Source organism: Callithrix jacchus, chromosome 1, assembly GCF_049354715.1.
Source record: "Callithrix jacchus isolate 240 chromosome 1, calJac240_pri, whole genome shotgun sequence".
NCBI lineage: Eukaryota > Metazoa > Chordata > Mammalia > Primates > Cebidae > Callithrix > Callithrix jacchus.
The window spans coordinates 142,594,707-142,607,531 of NC_133502.1; the positions used below are offsets into that span (position 1 = coordinate 142,594,707).

Genomic DNA, 12,825 nt, shown 5'->3' on the forward strand with positions numbered 1-12,825 from the left:
CCCCCTCCCCGACCTTTTTTGAGACAAGAGCTTGCTAATTGCCCAGGCTGCTTTTGAACTTCTGGGCTAAAGTGATCCTCCCGACTCGGCCTCCTGAGTAGCTGGGATTACAGGCATGCGGGCACCCTGCCTGTTTTGAGAAAGAAAAAAAAAAAAAAACAACCCGCATTTCTTAATATGGTATAGAAGGCCCATTGTTTTGGCTCCTGCCTGCCTCTCTGGCCTCATGTCCTTTCATGCCCAACCTCACCCCCTGTATTCAGACTTGTACCGCATACTTCATTCATAATGAGCTGCAGCAGGAGCTGGAAATAGCCATACTTTTCTCAAAGCTTCCACAGTTTGTGTTCTGTTCCCTCTCCCTAAAATGCCCTTCCCCTTGGCTGATTCCTGGTGGCCTTTAAGACTCAGATCAAGTGTCAGCTTTCCTGGGAAGTCTTCCCTGGCCACTTCTCTTCCCGTCGCCTCACCTAATAGGTGCGTGTTCTTGGTGCAGGCTCTCACTCTCATTCTAGTCCCATGGTATAACTGTTCTTACATGGTTTGGCACCTCCACTGGTCTGTGAGTCCTCAAAAGAAACAATTCTTCTCAATTCTGAATCCCCAATGCCTAGCACAGCACCAGGCATAGAGTTGGCACTTCGTGAATATTTGCCAGATGAGTTTTTTATGTACCAGGTTCTGGGTACTCAAATATGTTAAAATGGTGTGAGTCTTTTGGCCTTAGAACAGAACGTTTCACATTCTTAAAATACATTGAAGAACCCCAAACAGCTTTTGTTGAAGTGGGTTATATCTACCAATACTTGCCATATTAAAATGAACCTGAGAAAAATTTAAAATATGTATCAATTCATTAAAAATAACAAAAATAAACTCGTTACACAATTGCCATGGTTTTTTTTTTTTTTGACGGGGGGAGGAAGGCAGGAAGGGAGGGAAGAAGGACGGTAGGGAGGAAGGAAGGGATGAAGGAAGGAAGGAAGGGAGGAGGCGGGGAGGGAGGGAAGAAGGACGGTAGGGAGGAAGGAAGGGATGAAGGAAGGAAGGAAGGGAGGAAGCGGGGAGGGAGGGAGGGAGGGAAGGGAAGGAAGGAAATCAAGCAATGAGAGAGACATTGCCGACCTGGATCTAGAGGTTTACAAGTTGATTTCTTTTTTTTTGAGAGAAGGAAAGAAAAAAAAAAAATAAGTAAAGGAGAGGAAGAAAGAGGAAGAGAAAGAGGGAGAATAAATGGAAATATTGCTTTATTTTGAAAAAAATTGAGTATTAATAATGGCCAATCAATGTTTCATTTAAACTTATGGGTAGGTGTGATGTGGTATTGACAAGAATGTATATTTTGTGTATTTGAAGTGGAGAGCTCTATGAATATTTATTAAGTTTACTTGTTCCAGATCTGAGTTCGAGTCCTTGATATCCTTATTAATTTTCTGTCTCATTGAATCTAAGTCTCGTATCTGGGTGTTAGGATCGTTAGCTCTTGTTGTTGCATTGATCCTTTTACCACTATATCTTTGTTGCTTTAAAATCTATTTTCTCCGATACGAGAATTGCAACTCCTGCTTTTTATTTATTTATTATTTATTTTTGCTCTCCATTTGGTTGGTAAATATTTCTCCATCCCTTTGTTTTGAGTCTTTGTGTATCCTTGCATGTGAAACTGGTCTGGATGTAAAATGCCATTGGGTTTTGGCTGTGTCTTTTGATTGGGGGATTTAGTCAATTTAAATTTAGGGTTACTGCCATTTGATGTTGACTGGCTGTTTTATCCATTCGTTGGTGTAAATTCTTCTTTATGTTGGTGCTCTTTACTTTTTGGTGTATTTTTAGAAAGGCTAATACTGGTTGTTTCTTTCTGTGTGTAATGCTTCTTTCAGAAGCTCTTGTAAAGCAGGCCTGGTGGTAATAAAATCTCCGAGTTCTTGCTTGTTCATAAAAGATTTTATTTTTCCTTCAGTTGTGAAGCTTAGTTTGGCTGGATATGAAATTCTGGGCTGAAGGTTCTATTCTTTGAGAATGTTGAATATTGGCCCCCACTCTCTTCTGGCTTGTAGAGTTTCTGCTGAGAGATCTGCTGTAAGTCTGATAAGCTTGCCTTTGTGGGTAACATGACCTTTCTCTCTGGCTGCCCTTAGTATTTTCTCCTTCGTTTCAACCCTGGTGAATCTAACGATTATGTTCCTTGGGGTTGCTCTTCTTGAGGAATATCTTTGTGGTGTTCTCTGTATTACCTGGGGTTGAATTTTGACCTGCTTTGCTAGTTTAGGAAAATTTTCCTGAATAATATCCTGAAGGGTATTTTCCAGCTTGGATTCATTCTCTCCGTTGCATTCAGGTACACCTATCAGACGTAAATTTGGTCTTTTCACATAGTCCCACATTTCTTGGAGACTTCGCTCATTCCTTTTTATCCTTTTTTCTCTAATCTTTTCTTCGCGTTTTATTTCATTAAGTTGGACTTTGACCTCTGATATCCCTTCTTCTGCTTGAACAATTCGAGTGTTTAAACCTGTCCATACTTCTCGGAGTTCCTGTATTGTATTCTTTAGTTCCATTAATTCACTCATACTCCGCTCTAAGTTGTCTATTCTCAATAGGATTTCATCAAACCTTTTTTCAAAGTTCCTAGTTTCTTTACGTTGGGCTACAACATGGTCTTTTAACTCACCGAAGTTTCTTATTATCCATTCCTTGAAGAGTGATTCTGTCATTGGGATGCGCTCGTTCTCCATCAAGCCTTGTTCCATTGTTGATGTGGAACTGTGATCATCTTTAGAGGGAGAGGCGTTCTGATTTTGAGTATTCTCAGCTTTTTTACGCTGGTTTCTTCCCGTCATTGTAAATTTATCCTCCTGTCTCTTTGAAATTACCACCTTTCAGATTAGGTCTCTTGAGTGGACGTCCAGGTTGTTAGTTCCCAGGGCCAGAGCAGCGGCGTTAAAACTGATGGTGCATTTCTGCCCAGGGTTCTCCTGTCGGGCTTCCTTATTGTGTCGGTAGTAGGCGACTCTGCATTCCTGGGGCTCCAAACCTCGGTCAGAAGGGAAACCGGTCCTGTTTACTCTGCGCGGAGCGCTCCCGCGCTGAGGTGCCGTCACAGCCGCTGCCCGGCTCTGGTGTCCTGCTGGGGACCCGGGCCGGTCCTCCGAACCTGTTTACTTTGCTCCAAGAGCTACCGCGCCAAGGTGCCTGCGGAACTGCTGCACCGGCCATGAGAGTCGCGCTGGCCACCCGTGTGTTTCCTCCACTGGGGGATCTCCTGCTCCGTGAGCGACCAGAATTTGTCTGAAAGTGTGGCGTCCTCTAGTTCTCCGCGCCTTCCCTGAGAGCTGCAATCCCGGGATGTTAGCGATCGGCCATCTTGGATCCTCCCCTGCCATGTTAACATAATGTTCTAAATGAAAGATAACTATATTCCCATTCCCCGAATTAGTGAGAGTATGGAAATTATTTTGTAAAGCAAATCTCTTTACTCTCTGGCTTCCAAGGGGACAGCTGGATTCTTAATATCTGCTTCCGTACTTGATCTGTTGCTATATGTTGGTTAGTCTGAAGCACTGTATATGAAGAAAATCCGTTCTCACAACAGATATGTAGTTGGAAAGATTTATTTATTTATTTATTTATTTTGAGACAGAGTCTCACTCTGTTGCCCAGGCTGGAGTGCAGTGCTGTGATCTAGGCTCACTGCAACCTCTGCCTCCAGGGTTCAAGCAATTCTCCTGCCTCAGACTCCTGAGTAGTTGGGATTAAAGGCGCCCGCCACCATGCCCAGCTAATTTTTGTATTTTTAGTAGAGACAAGGTTTCACCAAGTTGGCCAGGATGGTCTTGATCTCTTGACCTCGTAATCTGCCCACTTCGGCCTCTCAAAGTGCTGGGATTACAGGTGTGAGCCACTGCGCCCGGCCTATTTATTTATTTATTTTTGAGACAGAGTCTCGCTCGGTGGCCCAGGCTGGAGTGCAGTGGTGAGATCTTGGCTCACTGTAAACTCTGCTTCCTAGGTTCAAGTGATTCTCATGCCTCAGCCTCCTGAGTAGCTGGGACTACAGGCAGGCACCACCATGCCTGACTAAATTTTGTATTTTTAGTAGAAACAGAGTTTTACCATGTTGGCCAGGCTGGTCTCAAACTCCTGACCTCAAGTGATTTGCCTGCCAAAGCGCTGGTATTACAGGTGTGAAACACCACACCTGGCCTATTGTTATTATTTTGAGACAGAATCTTGCTCTGTCACCCAGGCTGGCATGCAGTGGTGCGATCTCAGCTCACTGCAACCTTCGCCTCCCAGGTTCAAGCTATTCTCCTGCCTCAGCTTTCCGAGTAGCTGGGACTACAGGCATAAGCCACCATACCCAGCTAATTTTTGTATTTTTAGTGGAGACGGAATTTTGCCATGTTGGCCAGGCTGGTCTCGAACTCCTGAACCCAGGTAATCTGCCCTCCTTGGCCTCCCAAAGTGCTGAGATTACAGGCATAAGCCACTACTGTGCTGGGCCTGGACTCTGTGGTTTTTTTTGAGACAAGGTCTGGCTCTTAACACCTAGGCTGGAGTGCAGTGACACAATCACAGCTTGACTCACTGCAGCCTTGACCTTCCAGGCTCAAGTAATCTCCCTGACTCAGTCTCCTCCAGTCACTGGGACTACAGATGTACACTATCATACCTGGCTTTTTTTTTTTTTTTAATTTAAGACAGGGTTTCACCATGTTGGTCAGGCTGGTCTTGAACTCCCAACCTCAGGTGATCTGCCAGCCTCGGCCTCCGAAGTGCTTGGATTACAGGCGTGGGCCACCACGCCTGGCCCATACCCGACTTTTTAAAAAAAAAGACATGGTGTCCTACTATGTTGCCTATGTTGGTCTCGAACTCCTAGGCTCAAGCTACCCTCCCACCTCAGCCTCCCAAAGTGCTGGAATTGCAGGTGTGGGCCACTGTGCCTGGCCGATAATTGGCAGTTTCTTAAGGGTTAGTTGCAATGTAGAACCTGAAACTATATCAATGACCTTTTTGTACTATTAAATTAAAATCTGTTGTTTCAGCTGGGTGTGGTGGTTCACGCCTGTAATCCCAGCACTTTGGGAGGCCAAGGCGGGCAGATTACCTGAGGTCAGGAGTTTGAGATCAGCTTGGCCAACGTGGTAAAACCCTGTCTCTACTAAAAATACAAAAATTAGTTGGATGTGGTGGCATAATCTCAGCTACTCAGGAGGGTGAGGCAGGGGAATCACTTGAACCCAGCAGGAGAAGGCTGCAGTGAGCCAACATCAAGCCAATGCACTCCAGCTTGGGCAACAGAGCAAGACTCTCCCAAGAAAAAAAAAAAAATCTTTTTTTTCTGAACTGCACCTTGATTGGATCTTTTGCCTATGTATAATTTTGTAATACCGTGCACTGGTCATATGGAAAATAACTGATTCACTGAGCTATGCAAATCTTCCAAATACTGATGTTTCATTATACGTAACTTAAAAGATTACGTTTCAGGCCAGGTTACAGGCTTATGCCTATAATTCCTGCACTTTGGGAGGCCAAGATAGGTGGATTGCTTGAGCTCAGGAATTCAAGACCAGCCTGGGCAACATGGCAAAACTCCGTCTCTACTACAAATACAAAAAGTTAGCTGGGTGTGGTGACAGGCACCTGTAGTCCCAGCTACTCAGAGGCTGAGGCAGGAGAATTTCTTGAACCCGGGATGTGGAGGCTGTAGTAAACTGAGACTGCACCACTGCACTTCAGCCTGAGCAACGGATCGAGACTCTGTCTCAAAAATAAATAAATAAAATTTTTAGAAAATCACAATAGGTTTCAACAGTAAATTGTTTTTCTTCATAGTATTATATTGGAGAACAGTAAAGTCTTTAAGTTTTAAATTTGGGGAAGCTGTGAAGCTCATGTAGCAAATACAAGTGTTCCAAAATTTGATTTTTCACTTGAAAGCTTGAATTGTAGCACTGGCAACAAACACTGTCAAGATTTTTCCCTGAAGTGACACTCACTTTGTTTGTTTTTTGAGAAAAGTTCTGCCAGCTACCTAAGTCTGATAACCAGTTTGTCGGTCATTCTTTTGAGTAAACATGGCATTCCATGAAACAGCAGCTAGTTCAGCTCACAACTCAAAGAATAGCCTAAGTTATTTCCTCCAGAAAACCATCATATTTTTGTATGCAAAGTGCTTATGCATACTTCCTACTTTGTCATACAGAATGTTGAAAAGACTTTTCCTCAGGGATTAAGGTTTAAATTAATACACGTTTACTTCATCAAGACTTTTTTTTTTTTTTTGAGTCTTGCTCTGTTGCCCAGGCTGGAGTGCAGTGGTACGATCCTGGCTCACTGCAACTTCTGTCTCCCAGGTTCAAGTGATTCTGGTGCCTCAGCTGCCCAAGTAGCTGGGATTACAGGTGTGTGCCACCATCCCCAGCTAAGGAAAATAATGTCTTGGTATTGTTATGAAAATAGTTTTGACCTATGGACCTCTGAAAAGGTCTTAGGGAACCTTAGGGATCTGAGGACCACATTTGAAGAGCTGGTCTAATGGGTGTTAAAGCCTCTCCCCAGACGGCTCCCAAGATAGCACTAGTAAGAAGTACGTGATTGGTCCCAGTCCCTGAGGACATGACAGGGAAATGGTAACAGGAGTAAGCAGCTGTCCTGGGCTCATAGGCGGAGTTCAGAGTCTGGACTGCCACTTGTTGGGAAGGTTGTAGAAGGGATTTGATCTCCAAGGTCCTCAACTCACGATGCTATGACATTGAATCTAGGATTAGGGAGCCACCGCAGTATGTACTGGAGTTGCCAGTTCTCTTTGTCAGAGAAGTGATAATACATCTCAATTTTTCAGTGCTTAGCACAGGCATGCCTTAGTAAATATTGAATGAATGAATCACAGGTGACAGGAGTGCTGGTAGGAAGTTGGCACCATCCCTAATTGGCTGTCCTGGACAAAGCAGTTCCATCTAATTTATTTCTTAGAGAAAGGCACTCACTCTGTCACTCAGGCTGGCACACAGTGGCAACATCACAGCTCACTCACTGCAGCCTCAAACTCTGGGCTCAAGCAGTCCTCCTGCCTCACCCTTCCTTCCAAGTAGCTGGGATTAGAGGCTCTAGCCAGTGTACCAGCTTCATTCCGTCTACTTCAAACTTTCCCCAGTGGGGTGGGAGTAGAAGGTGTTAGTAGCAGATGGGTACTTGTGTTCTACTTGAGGAAATAACGTACTGGGCAGCAGGGTTGACTAAAGAATCATGCATGAAAATAGTGGCCAACCTAAGACGACTTTCAGAGTCCATGCAGTGTGGGCAGAATGGGTGGATGAGGAAGTGGAAGCACATAGCATCCACGTCCCTGACTGCTGCCAAGGAGGGAAGCACTGACCCACCAGATTAGCAGGGCTGCAGGAACAGAGCTACTAGTACCTGCCTGGCCACAAGGGGTGCTCTGCCCCTCCAACGATAAAGTCTCACACCTGGGTCAAACTTTTTCCTTTCAGTGCTACTCTAGGCAGGAGTGCCCCAACCCAATCAAAAGCAGTTACTTACCCCAGGCAGCCTCAATTTGGATTTTTTGCTTGCTAATGGCTTCAACCAATTCTGTGGTCATAGTTCTCTTAGGCTCAGACATTTATAGGCTTATTATTTTTAGCAAAGCTTCTTTTGAAAATGTGAATTTGGCCAAGGACTGGATTTGTTGATATACCATGAGTATTTGTTAAGAACAGAATGTCCTGGTAGCCACAAGGAGCTGTAGTAGCTGCTGTCCCAGCAGCAGCAGAACCATACCTGGTGAGGCTTAGGTGCGGGGCAGTGAGGTGGGGATAACAGAAGTATAATTTCTCAGGCAAACCTTCCCTAATGGATAACTTTAGGGGTCCACGTGCAAGAAGGAGGAAGGGATCTCAGGGGGTAGACTGCCAGTCTTCCCTTCACCCATTTCAAGCCGGATTAAGGTAGGTGGCAGAACTCAATCCCACTCTCCCCTACTGCCCTGGGAGGAATCTTCTATCTCCCTTGAAGCCAGGTAGAGGTTGTAGGTAGAATCATTTTTATTGGAGCATGGCCTATTTGGAGCTTACAACTCTGCAGCCCCCATGGGTAGCTAGGGGTGGGGGAAGATAGTATCAAAAAACGACAGAGTTGATGAGGCTGTGGGACTGGTGGAAGCTGCTGGCGGGTAGAGTGGGCTGGGGCCCTGGCAGGTTTAGATTGAGGTACAGCAGCGTTAATAATACTCTTGGAGCGTTAATACTCTGGGGAGGGGCAGGCACTTGGGGGGCCCTAGGGCATGAAGGCACTTGGGATTGGGGAGGGGATGGGGGATGTGCAGCGGGACTGGGTGGGGCCAGGCCCCCGGGGTTTGGCAGGCACTTCAGGTAGTGCTGGGTTGGGGCAGGTTGGGCCCTGACAGCCCAGAAGGCTTTGGTAGTGGCAGGCACAGTCTCTGGGCTGGGTCTGCATCAAATAGAAGCGGCTTCTCTAGTGCTCATCCCGAAGCTCTGAAGGCAGGAACTTATACTGCTGCTGCCGGATCTGTGCCAGTCTCTTCCTCGCCTCTTCCAGCTCTCGTTCCTTCCGAAGCATCTCTTCCTGTGCTGCGATGATCTGAGGGTGGGGATTGGAGACTCAGTTCAGTGAGGATGCATAGCAGGGGTATAGGGTATTTGGGACCAGTGCAGGCAATGTGACTACCCTCCTGACAGCATTGCTCAGTGTCTGGGGTGAAGCTCACCTGGGCAATGCCGCCAACCATTTTCTCCTTCACCACCACTGTCTCATTCTCCTGGTCTTCGAAGGCTGCAGCCTTCTGTGCTGCTTTCACCAGGTTATCTGAGGCTCGCTTCACTGCGTTGCCAGCAGCCTGGGCAGAGAGAAAGCAGCCTAAGTTGAGAACTCAGGTAGGATCCCAGTTGAAACAGTCCCTCAATTATCTCATATAAACACATCTTGGGGGTAACAGTTTGAAGTAGTATAGCCTAAGGGACAATGGAATGGGTCAGGGTCCTCACCTGAAGTCGTTTCATTGCCTCAGAGTCCTGATCAGCCTTGACCTTGCAGGCCACAAGAAGCTGGGCTGTGGAGGCAGCTACCTGCTTAGCTGATGAGATGAGCTTCTCCTGGCTGGCATGGCCTTGTACAGCTGCATTGGCTGCTTCACACAGATTGTTGGTGGCTGCAGCCACCATCCGGGCCTAAAGCAAGAAGTGTTTGCTTAAAATGTGCCCCTTGCCCTGGTCCATCCCCCTTCTAATCTTCTCGAGTCTCTCAAACTCAGAGAGACCTAGTAGGTACTGCATACTTACAGCAGAAATGAGGCCCTGGGACCACTGCCCATCGTCCAGTGCATTGGCTGGAATGGCACCCACCTGGAGGAAGGAGGAGAGCTTGCTCAGACCTGCGCTTTCCTTACTTCAGACTCACTAGCTCCAAATGTGGGTGTGGAAATCAAAGTGCCAACCTGTCCCCATAATTCTGGGTTTTTTTTTTTTTTTTTTTTTTGAGACAGAGTCTTGCTGTGTTGCCCAGGCTGGAGTGCAGTGGCACAATCTTGATTCACTGTAGCCTCCGCCTCCCGGGTTCCAGTGATTCTCCTGCCTCAGCCTCCTGAGTAGGTGGGATTAGAGGCGCATACCACCACGCCCGGCTAATTTTTGTATTTTCAGTAGAGATGGGGTTTCACCATGTTGGCCAGGCTGGTCTTGAACTCCTGACCTCAGGTGACCTGCTCACCTTGGCCTCCCAAAGTGCTGGGATTATAGGCATGAGCCATGGCACCTGGCCTCTTTTGGGTTTTAAGCACTCACCTTCCCTTGGGCCACCAGTTCTCTCTGGGCAGCTGACGCAGCCTTTACCAGTGCACTGGTGGCTGCTGCAATGGACTTGGCAGCTTCCAGTATCTGCTCCTCAAAGTTCAAGGACTCATCTGCTTCCTGCAATAAGCAAAGGTTACAGAAAGAGATGTAGTCAGAGATGGGCTGAAGGTGGGGATGTTCTGCCATGGTGTGGGTAGAGGAGGAGGGGAACAGGACTGACCTTGGGTTTGGCCCGAGGCTTCAGCTGCTCTAGCTTTTTGGCTGCAGCCTCAATGGCAGCTGCAGCTCCCAGGAGTTCATTCTCAGCAATGACTGTGGGGTCCTCTGGGTCCACCCATTCTGTTCCTGGTAGGATAAAGGAAGAGGGAAGAGGCTAAGGCAGAGTGGGGAGGTCAAAAGCACCAGGGAGCATGGTTATATCACCAGGCCCTGGCACCCTGGGGACTATGGGCAGAGGCTAGCACAGAGCCGTCCAGCCAGGAAGCAGAGATCACACCATAACAAGGGTTTTCCTTCCCTCCCTGGCCCTGGCCACCCCTCACCCTTCATAGCTTCAGCAGCCTGGATGAGCTCAGTGACTGAACCAGCCACACGCTTTGAATGTCCTGTCAATTGCTGCTTCAGTTCTGGGCTTGGCTTCTGCAGGGTCTAGGCAAGAAGTGGGCAGGGGACAAAGAGCATCACATCTTAGGGTCTACCCTGATCTATGAAATAGGGCAGACCATGAGCCCCTCACCCCCATACCTAGAGTGCTCCATACCACAGCCCTCAAACACCATACTCCCTATCCAAGCACACACCATGCATCACACTGCACACATGACAGAGACAGTGGGGCTGTGTCACTCACCGGCTGACAAGGAGCATGGAGAATGATGAGAAGAAAGAAGAGATGATGAAGGTAGAGAAAGGGGTGGTCAGGGGGGAAGGGAAGAGAAAAGAAAAAAGAGGAGGAAGAAGAGGTGATTGGGAGAACAAAAGATGATAAGAAGGATGGGGCCTGGGAGAAAGGGAGGCTTGGAAAGGAGAATAGATTTGTGAAATAGAGGATGGGGCAGGAAGGAGATCTGGGCAGACTTGCAGGAAGAGGCCTGTGTATTCAGAGGCTGGTATAAGGAACAAACAACTCCCTCCCTTACCAGCAGCACATGGTCCAGCAGTTCCAGGTAGCCATTGGCACATTCCCGGCCATAGTGTAGGGCTCGAAGCCGCACATCAGGGGCCACTTCCGGGTGGTAAGCTGCTTCCTGTCCCCCAGAGTAATATGTTAGCTGTAGGCCCCCCAGATCCCTACAGTTTCTCTCCCACTATGTTCTGACCCAAAGCTGCCCCATGAAAATACCTCAAGGATTTCTACCTTGCAAGCTCGAAGCATATCTGCAATAGCACGGCGGCTCAGATTGGCTGTGGCAATGACATCTTCCTGGCGACAGGAATTGCCAGCGGCAACGGCCTTGGCTGTTGCCATGGTGATACCCTTGGTCATTCGGATGAAGTCTTCTGGGGTAGAGGTCTTGGCAGGTGGCTCTGGCGAACAGAAAACCTGTGGGGGCAGAACAAGAAGAAAGATTCTACAGTGGCTGAGACTATGAGACAATGTAGAACTCTGTGCATGTGGTTTGGTGCAGTCCTTGGAGAGAGTCACACATCACAGTGAATCATTTCTCACTGAAGCAACTGGGGAGAGTTTGTTTGTTTGAAATTATAAAAGTGGCTTTCGGCTGAGTTTTCCTTCCCAAAATAGAGAGAAGCCTTGAAGGGGTGAGAGGCAGAGCTGAGCCATAAAAGATATATAGATGGCTGGGTGTGGTGACTCACACCTGCAACCCCAGCACTTTGGGAGGCCAATGTGGGCAGATCACAAGGCCAGGAGTTTGAGACCAGCCTGGCCAATATGGTGAAACCCTGTCTCTACTAAAAATAAAAAAATTAGCCGGGTGTGATTGGCAGGCGCCTGTAGTCCCAGCTACTTGGGAGGCTGAAGCAGGAGTATCGCTTGAACCTGGAAGGCAGAGGTTGCAGTGAGCCAAGACTGCGCCACTCCACTCCAGCCTAGATGACAGAGCGAGACTCAAAAAAAAGAAAGTGTAAAGATGATAGGAGGGCATTTTTAGGTAAATGGTGGGGCATGAACAATCAGGATGTCAAGTGTGAAAGTATCAAGGAATGTTCTGGAATATAGGAATGGTTATTGGGGCCTTGAATATCACACTGAGGAACTTAATTTTACATAATATGTGGAAGTCATAATATATTTTGATGGATATATTTATTCAATCCACAAATATTTATTAAAGATCAGCTAGGTGGTAGATTCTATACAAGGGGCTAGGGATGCTCCCTGTTCTCATGGAGCTCACATTCTGGTTTTGAACCTAGGTAATAAATAAGTTAACTAACAGTAAAACTGAGGACTGTGATTTGGATTATGAGGGAATAAAAGAATGCTATGCTGAGAACTATTTCAGATAGGTGGTCAGGGAAGGGCTCTCTGAGGAGGTGACATGGAAGCTGAAGCCTGATGAACTGGAAGGAGCCCAGTGCTCAAAAGCCTGGACTAAAGCAAGTGGAAGAGCCTGCAGCAGTTAAGAGCTTGGCATGTTCTCAGAACTGACAGCATACAGGGGGATGGGGCACAGAAAGGAGAGTAGGAGGAGACTGGAGAAGTGAAGCAGGGCCATCACTAATGAGTTTTAAGTAGTGAAGTGACATAACTTTTTATATATATTTATTGATGTCACTAATATGATATATATAATATATATTATATATATTCTAATATAATCTAATATGTCTATATATATTTAAATATATATATTTAAAACAGGGTCTTGCTCTGTCACCCAGGCTGGAGTGCCCTGGAGTGATCATAGCTCACCGCAGTCTTGAACTCCTGGGCTCAAGGAATCTTCCTGCCTTCAGACTCCTAACTGGGACAGGTGTGGGCAACCTTGCCTAGCTAATCTTTAAAATTTTTTGTAGAGACAGGATCTTGCTATGTTGCCCAAAC

At 46.8% G+C, this 12,825-nt stretch overlaps 1 protein-coding gene across 6 annotated transcripts in view; it reads right to left on the reverse strand.

Moving 5' to 3' along the window:
• Positions 1-8,033: 8,033 nt before the first annotated feature.
• TLN1 (talin 1) overlaps positions 8,034-12,825 on the reverse strand; it is a 35,103-nt gene continuing 30,311 nt past the window's right edge. For all 6 annotated transcript variants that reach the window (XM_078371520.1, XM_078371518.1, XM_003732007.6 and 3 more), the window contains 9 exons: positions 11,173-11,358; positions 10,955-11,062; positions 10,358-10,463; positions 10,036-10,160; positions 9,807-9,932; positions 9,306-9,368; positions 9,012-9,194; positions 8,735-8,863; positions 8,034-8,607 (listed from right to left, as the gene is read on the reverse strand). In XM_078371520.1, coding sequence (XP_078227646.1) covers positions 8,482-8,607; positions 8,735-8,863; positions 9,012-9,194; positions 9,306-9,368; positions 9,807-9,932; positions 10,036-10,160; positions 10,358-10,463; positions 10,955-11,062; positions 11,173-11,358 — 1,152 coding nt within the window. In that variant the 3' untranslated portion in view covers positions 8,034-8,481. The remainder of the gene's footprint in view (positions 8,608-8,734; positions 8,864-9,011; positions 9,195-9,305; positions 9,369-9,806; positions 9,933-10,035; positions 10,161-10,357; positions 10,464-10,954; positions 11,063-11,172; positions 11,359-12,825) is intronic.